We start from the raw sequence: 20273 nt of genomic DNA on the forward strand, positions 1-20273 counted from the left end.
AGATTAGAGAATTCATCTCATCTTTCATAGCAAGCTCCCACTTGCTAGCATCTTTAATCTGACATGCCTCTTCATAGCATTTAGGTTCTCCTCCATCAGTCAATAGTAGATAATTGATGTATCTCCTATTAGGCACATGAGGTCGAGAAGATCTTCTCAATATCGGAGCTAGAACAGGGGACTGTGATAAGTCGGATTGTTGTACAGTATTCTATTCAACAGATCCCTCTAGCTGAGGGTTTGCTACAGAATTATCTGGGACATCATCCACATCTGCATATATTGGCCCACTCTCTACTAAGTTATTGTCATCTGTAGTATGTCTGTCCTTGTACATCATCCTTTCATTGAAAATCACATCTCTGTTGCGGATCACCCTTTTGTTTTCATCATCCCATATGCGGTATCCAAACTCATCCTCATCATAATCGAGGAAGGTACATTTCTTGGATTTGGGATCAAGCTTATTCTTGTCTTGATCACTGATATGCACATACGTCATACAATCAAAAAATTTAAGGTGTGAGAGTCTTACTTCTTTTCCGTTCCATACCTCTTCTGGTATTCTGTACTCCAATGGAGCTGATGGACCTCAGGTGATCAAATAAGTTGTTGTGTTGACTGCTTTTGCCCAGAATTGTTTTGGTAGGCCTGACTGTATACGCATACTTCTGGCTCTCTCAGTCAAAGTTCTGTTCATAGGCTCAGCTACACCATTGTGCTGAGGTGTACCTGGCACAGTTCTCTCCATGTGGATCCCATGATCATAACAGAACTTCTTGAATCTAGTGTCTTTATATTCATCACCATTATTAGTTCTCAGCTTTTTTATCTTAAGTCTTGTTTCATTTTCAACCATGGCTTTCCATTTTCTAAAGGTATCAAACACTTCAGGCTTGTGACTTAGGAAATAAACCCATACCTTTCGTGAATGATCATCGATGAATGTCATGAAGTAGTGTTTTCCACCAATGGATGAAACAGTTGTTGGCCCTCAAACATCAAAATGCACGAGCTCTAGCCTTTCCTTCTTCGGAGGTCTGCCATGTGTCTGAAAGCTAACTCTCTTCTGCTTTCCAAGTATGTAATCCTCGCACATATCAATTTCTACTGACTGTAGCTCTGATAGTTTCCCCATGGAATGCATAATCTTCATTCCTTTCTCACTCATGTGGCCAAGTCTCTAGTGCCATAGGTTGGAACCTTGGTTGCTTGTTGTAGTAGCAATGGTACAACATGCTTGTACTGTCATATAGAGAGTATCACTCTTCTTTCCTCGTGCAACCACCAATGCACCCTTCGCAATCTTCTACTGATGCTCCTTCTGTCATCCAAAAATTGAATAGTCGCCTCATCAAATGCACCTTATTTGAGGCTGACGATTTCTCGTACATATTGGTGAGAGCCTTCATAAGACCTATTGTGGTCTTCTCTTTTGCTATGTTAAATGCAAAATTGTGGGATAACGACAGTCAGATAAATCCAAGGGTTTTTCTATCAAGGAGGTTCCACTCTTCATCCTTCATATTGTCTGCTTTCACTCCATCAAGTGGTAGGTATAAATTTTTCTCATACAGATAAATCCTCTATCTGCATTTTCCAAAAACCAAAATTTGCCCATTGAACTTTTCAATCTTTAACTTCCCTTCATCTACAGCCATTGCTCCCACTCAAATCTGATTTTCTATACAACCTAGCTCTGATACCAATTTGATAGGATTATGCAAATCAGATTATACCGAGGGAGCAAAATTAAATACACAGATTTAACGTGGTTCACCCAAATCGGGCTACGTCTACAACTGCTGATGATAATTCTTTATAGGGGATATAGTTCAATGTTTACAATTTCCTTCACATACAATCCATACATCAATCTACCACTGCAGATAAATAAATACAGATCTGTAAAAGGAACAATATAACCTGTATAAAGATCTTGAGACTCGTCGACGCCCAAATAGCACCGGTCAGAAACAACACAAAACCAAACAGCACACAGTCAGTAATAAACGAACCAAACAACGCCTCCGCGAAGGCGTTCCTTCTTCCTCTCCTTCGCTCTCTCCCTCTACACTGAGGATACAACACCCTTCTTCCTTCTCTGGTCTCTCTCACTTTACACTGAGGATAAAGACACCCGTTGAAAGGAATCACATAGCGTCGGAGCAGCACAACGACGGCAAGCAGAAAACTCTGTTTCTACAGCAACGTCTCGATGGGAAAAGAATAGTTTCTCACTGTATTGGTCGCACAAGAGCTTCTCACTCGAAGCACAAAGATTTCTCTCTCTCTGAAAATCAGTCCTTCAAAGAGCTTCAAAGGAAATCAAAACCTTGTTTCTGTTTCTCACTTCTCACTATCGAAAAATCACAACGAGGATGATAAACATCGGGAGAGGGAGATATAAGGTAAAAGTAAGATTTAATGAGGTTGAGTGTTCCACATGCCAACCTCATAAAGAAAACCAAAAATTTCCAATATGTCCCTTGACTATTCAAACCCCGAGATTCCCTAACAGTATTATAAATGCATTTGCTCAAAGTTGTAATATTATTGTGCAGCCTGTGCAATCAAAAGAAGAGATTTAAAATAGCAAAAAACGCAGCTTGAATGACGAAGTAGTGCTGTGGAAAGTAGATGAATCAAATTCATCACAGAGTGTCAAAGGGAAGCTCACCGAACCCAGAAACAAAAGTAATGGTAGGAAGGAAAAGAACGAGGAGGAGGAATTTGATTGGGATTATTTAAGAAAAGAGGCATGTTGCAAGGAACTGAAAAGCCAAAGAAATGCTTCTGTAATGGATTCACTGGATTATGAAGCAGTAAGGGTTGCTGATGTCAGTGAAGTTGTTGATGCCATTAAGCTTCGTGGACAACATAATGTGGTCTCACAGAAAATAAAGGTATCCTTAAGAGAACATTACCTTCCTATCTCTCAGCATTTCTGTAGTTTTGTCACTACAAAAGGCCAGAATTTGGTCACTCATTGGTGTTGTTTAATACTTCAGGAATTCCTAAGGGGGGGTTAGTCAACTTGAAGTCCGAGATGAAGATCAACCACATTATGCCCTTCATCAGTTGAAGTCGTTAGTGGAGCGCAGATGACATTTCATCTGGATACTGGGGATGAAGCGGTCCTTTGTCTCCACGTTATAAAAAATTTCATCTCGTTGAAGACCATTTTTCCCATTCTTCCAAATGAAGGACGCGCACCACGATTGATTTTTTCCCCTCTCTCTCCTCGCACCCCCTTCTCTCACGCGTCCTCATTTCCATTTTTTCCACCCTTTCTCCCACACCCCCTCTCTCATCTCCTTGCACCCCCGACGTCTCTGCTCCCTCTCTTCTCTCGGATTCTCCTCTCTGGCCTCCGGCTCTCGGACACGCCCTCTTTCTCACACCCCCCCTCTCGTCTCCTTGCCTCCCTCTCTTCTCTCGGACTCGCTCTCTGTTTTTTCTCTCTTGCTTCTCTCTCTCTCTCTCTTATCCCTCTCGACCTCCCTTTCTTTTCTCTCTACTCCCTCTCTTCTCCCTTTCAGCCTCCCACTCCCTTCTCTCTCTCTCTCTCTCTATTCTCCTTTCCCCTAAAATACCTTCCAATTTCGTTCGATTTCCCCTTTTCGATTTCGATTTTCTTTGATTTTGACATTTGGGCATCGATTGCTTAATTTCTACTTCGATTAGGCATCGATTTCCCCATTCAGCATCGATTTCACCCTTCCGCTTCGATTTTCCCCAAATTTCAAAAGGTATGACTAAACCTAATTTTTTTTCATTAAATTAGTGTTTCATTTGATTTAATTTTATTTTCAGTGCCTAATTGGGGGTTATTTGTGCATAATTGTGGGATTTAGGGTTACGGTTTAGGGTCTAAATTCTTGATTCGGGTTAGGGATTATTTTTAGGGCATACTTAAAACGGTTCAAGAGATTAACTAGAGATAAAATCAAACATTTATTTTTTGTGAATCAGTGAATCAGTGAATCAGAGTTGTTCAACATTTTTAGTAAACTATCTCAATAATTGGTTCAGAATTCATAAGTAAAACTCGGCTGGTGCCTGCAACTTGAATGAGAGAATACCAAGTCGCTCATTTTTGTTAGAAGCACTGCTTTGGATATATGGAGCAGCTAAAAGGTACAGATTTTTTAATCAGCTCTTTTGAAAACACAGTTTGTACCTTTAAAGTGGTTCTTTGAGTGTGTCACTGGAAGTGGTAGAGATGGAGCTGCACGGTTAGTGCAACTTCCCTCGCACCAAAGCCAGGCTGGAAATACTCAATAGAAACCACGACAAGTCTGAAAAAAAGAACTAAAACAATGATAGTAATGGATAAAAAAGGCCAAAGAACATTAGAAATATATCACACTTTTGGTCCATAAAAAAGATCAATTTTTATATGGATTGTGTTAATAAGCTCAATGAAGACGCAGTCAATAAAAAAATTGTTGAGCAAGTGAATAATCGAACAAGATCATGGAAGAAAACATACCAAACGATAACGAGTTGTATCAACACTAGTGGGTTCGGGTGGGATGCGACGATTGCGATGGTCTTGAGGATGAGGGTAGCCTAGTAACAAGCTTTCGGAGGCAGTGCATTAGAATCCACAAGAGCCGCACAATTTCGAGATGCCATATCGACTTCCATGTGGAACGATAAATGATGGTTGTATCTTATTACTTTTGAACATGTGTCGTTCATATGTACTAAACTTGTAACTTGATGATTTTAATATTAAAGGCATGAACTCGTTATTTGAATAATCTTTCTTTTAGGTTATTAATAAAGTTGTATATGTATTTATTTATTATTTTTGTTCAATTTTATTACTATATTAAACTTCATATGTAAGTCTCTAATAAATAAAATATAATTAAAGTATGCATTTGATTAATTAATTACTTTTAATTTTGTGAACATATATTATTAATTAATACCATGTAAAAAATTTATCTTATGTTATTCATATAATACTTTTTTATTCATTAATCATATTTATTTTTTATTTACTCTATTGTATTAGTGATTTAATAGTGGTAATTAAAATATTGTTAACTCAAGCACGTGGTTTAATTAACTCATTTTTATAATTAATAAAATCAATGGTTTTAGATTTCGAAGATGAAGATGAAGATGAACTTGTCTACACTAACACCCATTTCAAATATTTCAAAGATGAACTTATCCACAGTAATACCCATTTCGAAGATGAAGATAATATAGATGCATGAGACGAAGATAAACTTCAAATTTCCAGTTTGTTGATTAAATAGATTGATCAGCAAACATGGGAGCTTGGATTTGGAATGGCTAAGACATGTCCAACCAAACAAAGCAAAGTAAGAGCAAATCTAATTATGTATTCAATTATAAATTGATTATGAGCCCTTCTTTGTGGAAGTAGTCCAGAAAGAGCACTAAAACGAGGTAATGCAATTTTTCAGAGATTACTTGCGGAGTATAAGGGGACTGGGCCTGAAAAGTGCTGAATGTGTTCGCCTTTTGGCACTTGGATATCATGCTTTCCCTGTAAGTTTTGTAAATAAATTGTATTTCTTATATACTAGTTTCAAAAAGAAAACTTTGGTCTCATTTTTGGTTTTCTGTATTTGTTAAGGTTGATACAAATGTTGGTCGTATTAGTGTAAGACTGGGATGGGTTCCTCTTCAACCAATGCCTGAAAGTGTCCAGTTGCATCTTCTGGAACAGTAGGTATCTTGATTTTAATGGGTGATTATACTAAGCGATTAGTCAATATAAACCTTCCCAATGATGAATTCAATTCAGAAGTACCTCTGGCCACAGCTTTGTAAACTAGACAAATTGTAAACCCATAAAAGCTACTCTTTGCAGATTATTTGATTTCATAATTTCAGATAATAAAGAGAGATTTTAACATACTAGCATGATGGCAAGTATGAGTTGCATTATCAAATGATTACCTTTGGGAAGGCATCCACTCTCTTCTACTAATCTATTAAGTGATATTCATTCTCTAATGCACTTGCTTTAAGATGTGATTGATCTGAGTGAACTTTTAGTGATTCAAGATTTTCCCTTGCAGGTTTTCTGTACAAAAAGAAGCCCCAAATGCCATGTTTGTCCAATGAGAGCAGAGTGTGGACACTTTGCTAGCTCATGTGCAAGGTCTGTATACATTCTCGTGGATTGCTAATCTTTTGAAGGAGCAAAAAGGATAAAAACTGTTAAAATCTCACTATGGTACTTTGCCACTTCTCAACTTTGCTCAGCAAAGCATGTAACCTCACTACCCATCTAGGATCCAACACTTTTTTGTTCCTCATAACAGAGCCATCCAATTGGGCAGACAAACCATGCTCCATTGGATTATTAGTTAAAAATCTCTTCTACATGCCAAAGAAAGTAAATAAGAGAAAGAAAACTCACCTAGCTGCCCCCCTCGTCCATTCTGCAATTCAATTTTATTCAAACTAAAATTTTATGCTGTCATGTTGTCCATAACTTGAAAACTTGGTTACTGACACTTAGCCTATATCAGTGGAAAGTTTGGGTTGCCTGGTACAGGGGAAAAGAGCTCAAGTCCATCAACTCTTCTTCCCCTGAGTGACTCAAAGAAGGACCATGAAGAGCTCATTCACTCGGTACCACTACCTCAACTACAGTCAGCCTCATATTCACATTATGATGATGGAGTAACTAGATGTGAACCTTTGATAGAAGAACCGGCTTCACCTGCACATGAAAGTACAATTACCTCTGACCCAGAGGTTTGTCCTGATATTGAGGATTCTGTTTACCAGACAAATGATGCTGATGAGATTATTACAATTAATCTCTGCAACTTGCATGAAGACAGTATGGACCTCCAAGATGGAGAAGTGTCAAATGCTTTAGTGACTTTAGCTCCGGAAGCTGCTTCAAACCCTATGCCCAAGCTAAAGAATGTAAAGCGACTGCGAACAATGCACCTTGTGTGAGTACGGTACTGAAGTAGAGTTTTCATTTCCAAAATTTTGAATGCAGATCCAATAACATGAAAAGTTAAGATTAATGTATGATATTTTCCTCATTCTCTGGCTGCAGCTACGAAGTTCCAGATTCGCACATTCTTCTAAACGAGGTAAGCTACTTAATTCCATTCACTAACACCTAATTCAATTTGTACTATTAATCTTTGGAGCTTTATGATTGGCAGTTGGAACCGAGAGAGCCAGATGATCCCTGTCCATATCTTATTTCCATATGGGCACCCGGTTAGTGAATTAAGGAATCCATAACTAGCATTTCTGTGAGTTTCATCTTTCTTTTAGAAGACTGAACTTGTTCAAACACTTAATATCAGGAGAAAGTGCACAATCAGTCTAACCGCCAGAAACATCCTGCAGCTCACAAGAGTCTGGTAAACTTTGTGAGATGGAGACATGTGCAGCATGCCATGGCGTAAGAGAAGCAACAGCCAAAACAGTCAGGGCTACACTATTGGTAAGCTAGTCTGCATATCTGTACAAATTCTTTCAGTCACATGTTTGAGTAACATGCAATATGTACATTGTAAGTATGTGAAAATTATATGCAGTAAGATACAGCAATAAACTTCTTTAAAAGATGCCATGCCGAACCACAATGAGAGGCAGTTTTCCACTAAATGGCACATATTTTCAGGTTAACGAGGTAAGTTCATTAATCTTATCTTTGAATTCATTGTCTAACACTTCTGTGAGCTCCCTACCCTACACAGTGGATAAGAATGGTGCTGTCTGATTTTATTCGAACAGGTGTTTGCCGATCACCAGTCTGCCCATTGATGTGCCTAGGGCATGGCTATGGAACCTGCCCAGACGGTTGGTCTATGTTGGGGCATCTATTTCTGCTATATGTAGAGGTAGGACAATAACAATATTAGATGAACACATTCTGTATTCAGATTCAAACAATGACGACTTTATTTTGTCTTCTTTCAGATTTATCACTAGATGAGACCTGCTTAACTGTACTAGTTGCCAATTTACTGTAAAAAGAAACAAAGCATAAAAGAAAGAATACAAGGGCCTACCCTACTATACACGGGTTTTTTTCATCTCTGCTCAAATGAAGAGGTTCTAAGGACAATGACAGAAGAAAGTTATCGCTTCAAGGAAGTTGGAAGATCAATAGGAGTTCCCGAGTCAACACTCTGTTGCCATGCTCTCTCAAGTTCCAAAGCAAGCTGATAAGCATCCTATGAAATTGAAAGTAGCACAGCAAATATCCGAATCATATACTAACTAAGATAAAGTTTAGTTGCTTTGCCGCACAAAGTCCCAAAGAAAATGAAACACCTATATCAAATCAATTGGATTCTAGCACATCAAGGTTTTGAAGGATATCAACTATCACTTTGGTATTTTCCTTCAAAATTCCTAAAATGATAACCATAATTAATGTAGCTGCAGATTTCCATCCATCTGAATACATATTTTGATAAACCAGTTGTTCCACTATTCTTAACTATCTACTAAGATATGGATCATTTTAAATATACACCAACAAATATTGCAGAAATCATGCTGGTTCAAGGTGGAAAGATTGGAGAGAATACCTCAATAGCCATGCAGCCACCCCGATCCATGTTTGGTTGCATGGCATGAATAGAATCCCCAAGCAAGGTTACTCGACGCTTTCCCCAAGTCAAAGAAGAGAATTTGTCGTATATATCACAACGAATAACTGCCTCTTCTTCCGTCGCAGATATCAAGTCAATCACATTATCACACCACCCTGAAAATATTTTGAGCAGCCTTTCCTTCTTACCTGGACAATACAAAAGTAGTTTAGCGTAGAGGAGTGGATGGTGAAAGGTGTATTTCATGTTGTCTAAATAGCTAAATCATAGTATGGATGGAGGAAAAATCTGCATAATCAGCAAGGACTTTTAACTAATGCGAGTTGGTCCCATGTAATAAAGATAGAACTACTGCCATCTCAGATGCATTTTGAGCTTTTAAGTTTGGATGAGAGATATAAGATGAATTCTATTTGACGGGCTCTTGAGTGGCAAAATAGTTCACTCCAACCGACAAGTCCAAGCATGTAATCAATAACACAATCATAAGCAGCATGAAGATGCAAACTAAAGAAGTAACATTAAAAAGGAAATATCAAACCTAGAAGAGATAAAATAAGAATGTTCAGATCCACAAAAAATAGTAGTCTGCTTCACAGTTGCTCTGACAGAAATGAGATGAGAGAAGAGAATCCCAACAAGAGCATTTATAAAGGTCATACTCTAGCTAGGTATCCACAAATACTGAGGTTTGCAAATTGGACAAGTTGGACTACTTTTTTTTTTATTCATATGAAACATTTATTGAGTTGCCACTTTGTGCCTTTTCAAGTCTTCTGAGATAGCTCAAGCACCTTAGCTCATCAAATACAGGCTTTTTGTGATCTAAGATTTAAACACATTCTACTTCGCATCAGCTTTTATACATGGATACTTCTTGAGCTAAATAGAATGGATTTCATATCAAACCATTCTATTTCAACCACAGACATACTAATAACTTTACCTGTTAACTTAGTCCCTAAAATGCTTTTTCACTTTTCTCCATGAGGTACTCAAGGCAATATTAAAAGTAAAACAAAAAGGAAGAAACTGAAGAATCTTATCTACCATTCGGAACATCAACACCAACAGGTGGTTCCTTGTGGAATGCATACCATTGCATCTTTCCAGCCCCCACATCTGAAGAAACAAAGTACTGTTTGTGACCTAAAAATACACGGTACCTTCAAGGACAATAATTTATGTTAACGTGGTGTGCAATCTTAATTAAAACATGAAAAATAAAATTAATGAAAAACTAAACACTCAGATATGGATATCATACCCAACAGTTTCAATATCTGGAGGCACAAAATCTGCAATGCCAGTGTAGCAAGTGTAGTCTGAATAGGATGCCTCTGAGGGCCCAAACAAGTTTTTCCGGACCTTTAGTGCATAAAATTTGCTATCAGTTGATCTCCAGCTGCTATGTCAAGCAATTTTTTCCTTAAAATAAGGAAAACAACATGAGCAAATGCACCGAAAACTACCTTTGACCATATTCCATCAGCACCAATTAGCAGATCACCTTCATAAGATTGTCCATTCTCTAGTTTCACCGTAACCTGATTCATAGCATGTTGAAATAAGTGAGGAAAGTTGCACTGGTAGATGAAGGTACAACATTTGGTAAAGTGAAAAGAAATATTTTAGCATTAAATCACCTTCTTCCCATCATTTTCAAAATCAACAACTTGGCTGTCATTCATAATAAGATCGTCACCAACTGCCTGGGCCAATATTTGTTGTAAAGTCATTCAGCTTATAACCCTTGTAACGGGGAGTCCTCTTTCTGCTGCAGGAGTGAACGTGTCAAACTTGATACACCTGAAAGTAGACAAAATTTTTAAATACTAGTTTATTTATCCCATGTGAAGTCAACTTTTGGTGTTTCATCAGAATTCTCATGTAACAAAAAAGCTCCACAACATTTGGTGTGTACCACCTTGGAAGGATTATATCCTGAAATATAGTTCAGCCACCACTGACCACCTACAGTCCAAGCAGTGAATTTTGAAGAAGACAGTGATTAATTGAAGCAGTGTAAAATAAATTACCTGTCGTTTGTGCTCTTTCTTGAGAAAATGGGGAAAAAAAACCAAACACATAAAGACTTACCCCTATGATACCTGTTCCACAATCACTTGATCAACGTTCCATCTCAAACGAGAAAGGGATTCTTACCTGCCATTTCACCCAATTACCCACTGGTAAACAAGTAAATAAATAGGTATTATAGGTTTACAAGGTAACCATTTCCTTTCCATTTGTGAGAAACACCATCCACATCGCCGTGACATAGGCCTGGAAGGGCACTTTTATCACAAAATCACTACTATGGCCTGATTTTCCATATATGTGGAATTTCAGTATCTAGTTCATTTCTATTTGTGAGAAAGAACATTCACATCACTGTGACAAAAGGCCTGGAAGGGCATTCTTATCACAAATCACTAAGGTAGCCTGTTTCCAGATATAACAGTTAGGATATCTTTTGAATTTATTTTGTATATGCCTACAAACATATATCAGAGATTATATGAAATTGGCATGCAAAAAGTGAAAGTGCACAGTACCATAAAACAATCATCATTGTCGGACTTTTCCACAGCTCGAAGAAATTAATGAAGTCAAAAATAAGTTTGATATTATCACATAAAGAGATATCAACAAAAAGTTTGATAATACAGAGAAGATACTAAATCAATCATGTTTGAAAAAAATATACATGACCAAGATCACAGCAAAAAGTTGAATTTTGTCAGTTACAACTTCCAAGAACCCACTACCTGCATGTCTCCAAAATGCTCAGTCAACACCTCCAAAAAACTCCATTAAACCAATCTCAGCTATCAACTTATGGTAAACTCTTTTTGATGACTATCACATCAGCAAAGAAGGAATGAAGAAAGTTTATTTCTTCATACAAGCATGTTAAATGTTTAACTTACTTCCCTAGTCCTACATTATCTGCGTCCTTGCTCCGGCTTAATTATGAATCAAAATAGCTACACACACATCATCAAACTACCAAGTTTTGATAACAGGCCTTGATTGATGTTCATTGATCACTTCCCATTTAGTGATCCTCCTGTCATCCATCTCTGCCAAACTATTTCTAATACTACAAAATTTCTCTCTTGTAACTGCACATATAACCAATCTCTTATTAATAACATCCTCAAGAGCTAATTCCAACATTGACAATCTGAATCTGCTCAATAACCTCTTCTAATTTATGAATACAAAAACAAACCTGCAAGTTATGGATAGGATAAGAGTCCTAGTAGCACAGTGATCGGAAAGCCATCAAAGACTCCTCAAAGTGATTCATGAGAATATTCCTCCTCTTTGAACTCAACTGGGTGCACAGACTCTTCACCTGAACCAGCTAGCTTCCAGCTCTCATATGTATCTTTAGATCGTGGTGAGATTTCCCAGTGGAACACTCATCTAATCTCACTTGCATAGACTCCATTCAGGAGTCATCATCAATCCTCCTCTCTTTTGCATATTCGGGAGTCTCAACTTGTCCACTCCTATGCATCTACCACATCTTCCGCATATACGATGTTTACAGTTAAGCATTATAGCCAGCATCCTTATTTCAGATCTGAAGTAAATCATCTGAAACAAAACCTTCCACTTTGGCATTTCCATGAATCTTACAAGCTCCAAGAAGTGAGCTCCATACATTGGCATCAGGATTTAATGGCATATCCCTCATAAATTCAAAGGCAGCATCCAAATGCCCAGCCCTACTAAGTAAATCTACCATACAAGCATAGTGCTTCAGACTTGGCTCAATTCCATGGTTTTTCAACATCATATTGAAGCAATTTTGGCCCTCATCAACCAAACCTGCACGGCTACAAGCAGACAATAAACAAACATAAGTGACTTGGTCTGGCTTAACACCTTCTTCCTGCATTTCTTGAAAGAGAACAAAAGCTCTATCACTTTTCCCATTAATCCCATGGGCAGATATGATAGCATTCCACATGACCGCATTCCTGCCAGGGATTTCCTCAAATATTTGTACTGCCTCATCTATTCTCCCACATTTGGCATACATATCTATAAGACATGTCCCTAAAAACATGTTAGATTGCAAATCGAGCCTTACTGATCTCCCATGAATTGTCACCCCCTCACGCAAGGCTCGAACATGCGAGATTGCAGGTAGGACACTTACAAAGGCCCTTTCATCTACTACTACTTCATCACATTGAGCCATTGTTCGAAATAGCTCAATGGCCTCATCTGCAAGCCCATTTTGAGCAAAGCCTGTGATCAATGCAGTCCAAGAAATGACATCTTTGGCAGTCAGTCCATCAAAGACATATTTGGCATAATCATTTTTACCCAATTTAGCATACATGTCAACAAGAGCACTTCCAGAAAAGTTATCTTCCAAAATCCATTCCCTTCTTAAAACAAAACCATGCACGGATCTTGCACTCTCAACATCTCCAGATTGAGCCACTAAAGATGCCAAGCTCACTAGAATTGGCACATCAAATTGAATTCCAACTTCTTTCATCCCATTTAAAAGACTGAGAGCAGTTGTTGGATCATTGCTCTGTTTGTAAGCAGTAATTATAGCATTCCAGGTCACTAGATCTCTATGTACCATAGATTCAAAAATTTGGTGGGCATCCGCTATGCAACTCAACTTTTCATACATACTAATCAAAGCATTTGAGACACAAACGTAACAAGCCAAACCAGATTTTATTGTGTAAACATGTATTAATCTCCCCAATAATAGATTATTTATTGGTGCACATGCAGAAAGAACACTAGAAACAGTGGCATCATCCATCCTCACTCCTTCTAACAGCATCTCCTGAAGCACAGACAATGCCTCTACAGGACTGGCGTTCCTACAAAAGGCAGACAGCATTGCATTCCAAGCAGCTAAATCTCTTACTGGCATTTGATGAAATATTTCGCAAGCACTATTCACCACACCAAATTTGGTATACATGCGGATTAAAGAGCCACCAACAGAGACATCATTTTCATATCCCAACTTCAAAACCCAACAATGGATTTTCGTTCCCTCCTGCAATCCCTCACAACATTTCAAAATGCAAAGAAGAATGAAGGAATCGGGGTAAAGTTCACTACTAGTTACGAGTTCGTAGAAACAATCAACAGCTTCACAATAATAACCATTTTTTACATACCCAGAGATCATAGTGCTCCAGCAAAATAAATTCTTTTCTGGAATCAGATCAAATGCATGGCGAGAGGAGACAATGTCTTTAGTATCCGCATACAGGTTGACAAGTTTGGTTGACAGGATAATGTCCTCTACTCGACCAGAAACGAGGAGGAGCGCGTGTAGAGGTCTGACAAGACCAGTTTTGGCACAAGATAAGAAGAGAAGATTGAAACTGACAGCTTGAAGGGCGTTTCCGTGGCGATTTATTGAACTCCTGAGTGAGTTTGCGGCAGGTAAGGTAGAATAAGCTTGAAATGAGCGTTGAAATACAAGGAATTTAGAGCATCTAGACAGAGCTTGAAAATGGCGACAACGAAAGAGAGTCATCGTCTTTGAAAATAAACTTCATCAATGAAAAATCAGAGAGCAAAGGCTTCAAACCAATCTGTACGGCTGTCGATCGGACTACCAATTGAGAAAAAAAAAGCACCTGGTATGATCAGTCATGAAGAACAGATCCTACTCCGCCAAAGAAATCAAGTGTCCCGTCCCCGGGCGAATTACAGATGGCGGGGTAGAAAGGGGAATCAGATTCACCCGGCGCGACGAACTGCCAGGGGAGGCAAAATAACAAAAGAAAAAAATAAAAATAATTGGACAAATATTTTTCCCCATCTTGAACTTGCAGGGGAACTTCGTGCGGCGAAGAGGTTAGAGGAGAGCAGGACCATTTCCCCTTTGCGGCTCGCAAGCGGCTCGAGTGCGGCTCGGCTCGATTCGATATCCCTTCCAAAATCGGTTCGTTTGAGTTAACGAGCCGAGCTCGACCGAATCAAGATTTGGCTCGAAAGTTCGCGAACCGGCTCGTTAATGGGCTGAGTCGCGGGATCGGTCTGGTCGTCTCTGTCGACGTCAACAGCTCCTTGTCGGCCGCTACATCCCCTCCAATTTTTTCCTCTTCCTCCGATTTCTTCGCCTCCTCTGTTTCTGTCGCCACCGCTTTCATCGTTGTCAGCACCGCGCCTTCGCTCCCTGTCGTCTTGGCAAAAAACCAGCTAATAGTTAGAGTTTCCTAAGTTGGGCAAAAAATTATTTCCCCTCTCAAAATCGATTTCGTATCATAAACAAATTAAAAAAAAACACTTTGTCCTCTTGAAGAAATTTGGCTTTTTTTGTTTGATTCATCTTGAAGAAATTGAAAAGACATTTTAGTAGAAATACGTTTCTAGAAACTATTAGTGTTTTTTAAAATAAATGTTAAAAAGACATTTTTAGTAGAAATATAGGGACTATTAGTGACTCATGTTTTTTGAAAATATTTTTTTAATTAAAAATTCTTGTTAAAAAATCATATAATTTTATAAGTAAGATTTTCTTGCCAAGATGGGCTAGAAAACCGTATAGAAAAATTTTGAATAAGTATTTGACAGTTGATGATATAATAGTTTAAGCATGAGGCAATTTTCATAGCAATTTTGTGTTTGACATTTTATTTAATTAAAAATTTATCGATAAGTATAGTAATATATTAGATTAACTATTAATTTTTATTTATTTTCTTATAAGAGGCAATAAGATGTCCATTTAACTTTCCTAAGAAAATTTTAAAATATTTCTTATAATTTTCTAGTAAGTCTCTAATAGTAATAAGATTTTATTTAAAGGTTTTTTTGGAAATGTGTATCCTAGGAAAAATATTTCTAGTTTTTCCTAGAATATATATTTTCAATGAGGGGCACTAAGGAGGTCATAGTAAATTTATGGCCATATTCAAAAATTACAAAATAAGCTAGACAATATTTGGGGTAAAAAAGATTAATATTGGTGGGTTCTAATCCATTATAGAGATTCAATCCCGAACTTTCCCTATCATTCGTTTTTTTATAAAATGTATGCATAATTTTATAGATAATTTATTTGACATATATTTTATATAGAGTATTAAATATAAGTTAACTTCGAACTCAGCTAGAGCTCGAGCTCGAACTCGGTTAAAATTATTAAGCTCGAGCTCAATTAAAATTTTAGGCTTGAGGCTAGGTCGGTTCGAACTCGAGTTCGAGTTCGAAATCATTAAATCAAATTCGGCTCGAACATAGGAAGGTTTAGACTTAGCTAGATTCGATGCCACCCTTATGCTCAATTTTATGTAAAATATATGTATAATTTTATATACTATTTATTTAACATGTATTTTTTGAAAAGTTTTAAATGTATGTTGGAGCTCGAACTCGAGACATGTAATTTTTTGAAAAATTTTAAATGAATGTTGAAGCTTGAACTCGAATTCAAAATATTTAAATGAGGCTTGGCTCGAATATAGGCAAGTTTGGGCTCGGCTCAATGCCACCCCTACCCTTGACTAGGGGTGGCATCGAGCCGAGCGGAGCCCGAACCTGCTTATGTTCGAGTCGAGCTTGATTTAAATATTTCGAGCCAAGCTTCGAGCCGAGCCTCGTCTCGAGCCTAAAATTGTTATCGAGCTCGAGCCCAACGAGTTCGAGCCAAGCTCGAGCCTCAACATACATTTAAAACTTTTCAAAAAATATATATCGAATAAAATGTATATAAAATTATGCATACATTTTACATAAAATTGGGCATGACCTCTACATAAAATTGGGCATAACTTATATATATAATATGTGTATAAGATTGGGCATAACCTTTACTTAAAATTGAGCATAATCTATATATATAATACTTGTATAAAATTCGGCATGACCTCTACTTAAAATTGGGCATAATCAATATACATAATACCTACATAAACACTCCATAAACACTCCATAAAATTGTCTATACATTCCATAAACACTTCATGAAATTGTTTATACACTCCACTCCATAAAATAATCTAAACACTCCATACAATGCATAACATTATAAATAAACTCCATACAATAATCAAACACAACAAAATAAAATAAAATATCACTATCAATTTACAATCCCAACAATAAAAACTATAAATCCTTTAAATAAAATCCTATTATTATTACAGACTTACTAGAAAATTACAAGAAATATTTTAAATTTTTCTTAGGAAAGTTAAATGAACATCTTATTGCCTTTTCTAAGGAAATAAATAAAAATTAATAATTAATCTAATATATTATTATACATATCGATCATTTTTTAATCACGTAAAATGTCAAACACAAAATTGCTATGAAAATTGCCTCATGCTCAAAGTATTATATCATCAACTGTCAAATACTTATTCAAAATTTTTCTATATGGTTTTCTAACCCATCTTGGCAAATTATATGATTTTTTAAAAAGAATTTATAATTAGAAAAATATTTTGAAAAAATATGAGGCACTAATGGTCCCTATATTTCTATTAAAAATGTATTTTCAACATTTATTGAAAAAACCACTAATAGTTTCTAGAAACGTATTTCTACTAAAATATATTTTTAATTTATTTAAGAGCCATGAGGAAGGGACAAAGAGTTTTTTTTCCCTTGTTTATGATCTCGCACGTAGGGGTGGCTTTGAATAAATTATATACAAAATTAAGCATACATTTTTAAAAAATATAATGATAGGGGAGGTTCAAGATTGAATTTCAATAATGGATTAAAATACACCAATATTAATATTTTTTACTCCAATTGTTGTCTAGCTTGTTTTGTAATTTTTGAATCTGGCCATAATTTATTATGGCCACCTTAGTGCCCCTAGATAAAAATTTATATTCTAGGAAAAACTAAAAATATTTTTCTTATGATACATATTCCCAAAAAAACCCTTAAATAAAATCTTATTATTATTAGTGACTTATTAGAAAATTACAGGAAATATTTTAAAATTTTCTTAGGAAATTTAAATGGACCTTTTATTGTCTCTTCTAAGGAAATAAATAAAAATTAATAATCAATCTAATATATTATTATACTTATCGATAAATTTTTAATTAAATAAAATATCAAACACAAAATTGCAATAAAAATTGCTTCATGCTAAAAGTATTACAGCATCAACTGTTAAATACTTATTCAAAAATTTTCTATACAGTTTTCTACCCCATCTTGGTACGAAAAATCTTACTTAGAAAATTATATGAATTTTAATAAAAAATTTTAATTAGAAAAATATTTAAAAAAACAAGAGACACTAATAGTTTATAGAAAATTATTTCTATAAAATTTATTTTTAATTTTTTCCAGAGGAAAAAGTTTTTTTTTATTTTTTTATTTTATGATCTCGCACGTGCGATTTTCTCGCGAGGAAGGGGGAGATTATTTCTCCCATGTTCTGGTTTTCCGCCAAGATAACACGGAGGGAAGGGGTTTACGGCGCCGGGGAGGACCTATCGTTGGTGATGACGGCCACGACGGAGTCGGCGGCGACAGAAACAAAGGCGACGGCGAGGAGAGGAAGAAATCGAACGAACGGCCACAGAGGCGGCCGACGAGCAGCTGCGACGGCGGTATAGACGCCGGCGAACAGCTACGACGGCGGTAGAGACGGCGACAATAATCGATGAGAGGGGTCGGCGGTGACGAGGGGGGAGGAAAAATTTTCCCCCCCTCGCTCTCGCTCCCACTCCCCCGCTCGCTCGCGTTACCGATTCATACCGATCTTACTCATTTCGAGCCGGCTCGCGAGCCGACGAACCAAACTTAGCTTCGGTCAAGCTTGGCTCGTTAAGGTAAACGAGCCGATTTCGGTGCTCGAGCTCGATAAATGACGAATCGAACCGAGCCGAACCGAGCCGGCTCGCGAACCGGCTTGGTTCGAAGCCACTCCTACCCTTGACTGTCCGTATGGTTGCAAGAGAGAGAGGGAAGACCGGTTCAATCCAAATTGTGTTTTTTGTGATTCCTTCGTAAAATGGTGAAAACCGGTCTGGTCTGGACCGGGTCTTATAACATTAACACTATCACAATTATTGTTTCGAGGGAGTTGTCATTTGGGGCCTTTTTATGATCTTAAAATTTTAATTTTAATTTAATTTAATTTGTTTAGCCAATTATCCTTTCCAACGTTCAATGAATAGATAAATAAATTACATACGAAACAATTAATGTATATTGATAATATCATACACAAATATACTTTAAACAAATAAAATAATATATGAAGTAATTTATTCCGCTCCATTTATATTCCGTTTACAACCTTACATCTAATAAATTGCATGCTACCAAATGACTTAGGGGGGCGGTAGTGCACTTTTAAATAAAAGTGAAATGGAAAGTGAAAGTGAATTACTTTTTTTTTGTTGGTGCGCTCAATGGAAAATGTAGTATAAAGTATTTTCTTGTGTTAGTGTGTACAATGAAAAATGTAATAGAAAGTGGATATCGAGTTTACTCATAAAATACTTTGATTGATTACACTTTATTAAGATAGTTGTATTTAACAAAATAAGCTAAATAATTTCAAAATTAAATATAAATATTAATTTAATTAAATATAAAAAATATATGCCTAAACAAACATGGTTACTTTTATAATGCCTAAAAATTCTAACTTTTACGATATCTTAATTATTACTCTTAAAATAGTAATATAATATAATAAATAATTAATTAGGATATTTTATTAATAAATAAGATAGATTTTAATTTACACTAAATTAATAAAATTACAAGTTAAAATAAAATTATTAATTTAATTCATTATAAAATATAGACTTATTATCTTTTCTCTTCACTTTTTGTGTTCTTTAGTAATTGTAAAATTTTAATTCAATTATCTAAGAGCTAGATGAAGTTCTAGAGAGGGAAGTAAAATAGGAAAAAAAATTTCAACATCCTCAAATTTTAATTATAAAATAATATTATTTTATTAATAAATATAAGAACTTAAATTAAGTTAAAAATATTTTAATTATGTAATCAAGAAGAAAAAATTCAAATAAATAATTTAAAATTGATTTTAAAATAATTTAAATTTTATTTAAATTAACGCACTCAATTAACTTAACATAACTGAATAATTATAAATGATTAAATTATAATAATAATAATTTTTATGTTTAAATAGAATAACGGTTTGTTATTAAAAAAGGCAGTAATTTCATAAATCCCAATAGAATAATATAATAAAATAATAATAAATATATTAAATAATAAAATATATTGTTTAAATAATAAATATAAATAATTTTAAATTTAGTTACATATTTAACTTTATTTAAAAGTCATTTAAATAAATAAAATAATTATTATAATTATTATTGCATGACTAAAACTTAAACTATTCACAAAATAACATAAATTATTACTATGATAAAATAGTAATACAATAACTATCATAATAAAATATTTTGATTAAATAATATTTATGTCAATTAATTACATGGGCCCTATAAATAAAGAAATATATATAAGAATTTAAGTTGTCACATATATAGACAAGAAATATTCAGTGAATTTAGTTTTTCTTTTCACGAAAAATAATCCTAAGACTTGAGATAAAGTAAATTCAAATTAAATTTAAAATAATAAAAAAGATAGAATTTTATCCATTTAGATTTAGGATATTTAAAATTTAAAACAAAACAGAAAAAGAAA

General features: G+C 35.6%; 2 protein-coding genes and 1 pseudogene across 2 annotated transcripts; 1 reads left to right on the plus strand and 2 right to left on the minus strand.

The window, feature by feature from the left end:
- Positions 1–1290: 1290 nt before the first annotated feature.
- LOC137940226 (DNA glycosylase/AP lyase ROS1-like) lies at positions 1291–8003 on the plus strand (annotated as a pseudogene).
- On the minus strand, positions 7069–10343 carry LOC137941657 (zeaxanthin epoxidase, chloroplastic-like). The gene is made up of 6 exons (XM_068787160.1): positions 10238–10343; positions 10064–10138; positions 9859–9959; positions 9642–9757; positions 8568–8779; positions 7069–8207 (listed from the first exon to the last, which is right to left on the minus strand). The coding sequence occupies exons 1-6, from the start codon at positions 10328–10330 to the stop codon at positions 8112–8114; spliced, it is 693 nt and encodes a 230-aa protein (XP_068643261.1). The 5' UTR covers positions 10331–10343; the 3' UTR covers positions 7069–8111.
- A 1833-nt stretch (positions 10344–12176) lies between these two features.
- LOC137941656 (pentatricopeptide repeat-containing protein At4g33990-like) lies at positions 12177–13827 on the minus strand. The gene is made up of 2 exons (XM_068787159.1): positions 13766–13827; positions 12177–13641 (listed from the first exon to the last, which is right to left on the minus strand). The coding sequence occupies exon 2, from the start codon at positions 13561–13563 to the stop codon at positions 12181–12183; it is 1383 nt and encodes a 460-aa protein (XP_068643260.1). The 5' UTR covers positions 13564–13641; positions 13766–13827; the 3' UTR covers positions 12177–12180.
- Positions 13828–20273: the final 6446 nt, after the last annotated feature.

The sequence above is a fragment of the Aristolochia californica genome, unplaced genomic scaffold, assembly GCF_029961685.1.
Source record: "Aristolochia californica isolate CCGP_79_NKW_82.1479 unplaced genomic scaffold, dmAriCali1.0.hap1 SCAF_9, whole genome shotgun sequence".
NCBI lineage: Eukaryota > Viridiplantae > Streptophyta > Magnoliopsida > Piperales > Aristolochiaceae > Aristolochia > Aristolochia californica.

What these genes read in the sequence shown, in the direction of transcription:
- LOC137941657 (XM_068787160.1), bottom strand. Translation starts at nt 10,330, where the DNA reads ATGACTTTACAACAAATATTGGCCCAGGCAGTTGGTGACGATCTTATT. An exon ending in TTGAAAATGATGGGAAGAAG is followed by an intron (nt 10,139 to 10,237) that starts GTGATTTAATGC and finishes GCTATGAATCAG; the next exon opens with GTTACGGTGAAACTAGAGAA. An exon ending in CCAGATATTGAAACTGTTGG is followed by an intron (nt 9,758 to 9,858) that starts GTATGATATCCA and finishes TTGTCCTTGAAG; the next exon opens with GTACCGTGTATTTTTAGGTC.
- LOC137941656 (XM_068787159.1), bottom strand. Translation starts at nt 13,563, where the DNA reads ATGTATACCAAATTTGGTGTGGTGAATAGTGCTTGCGAAATATTTCAT.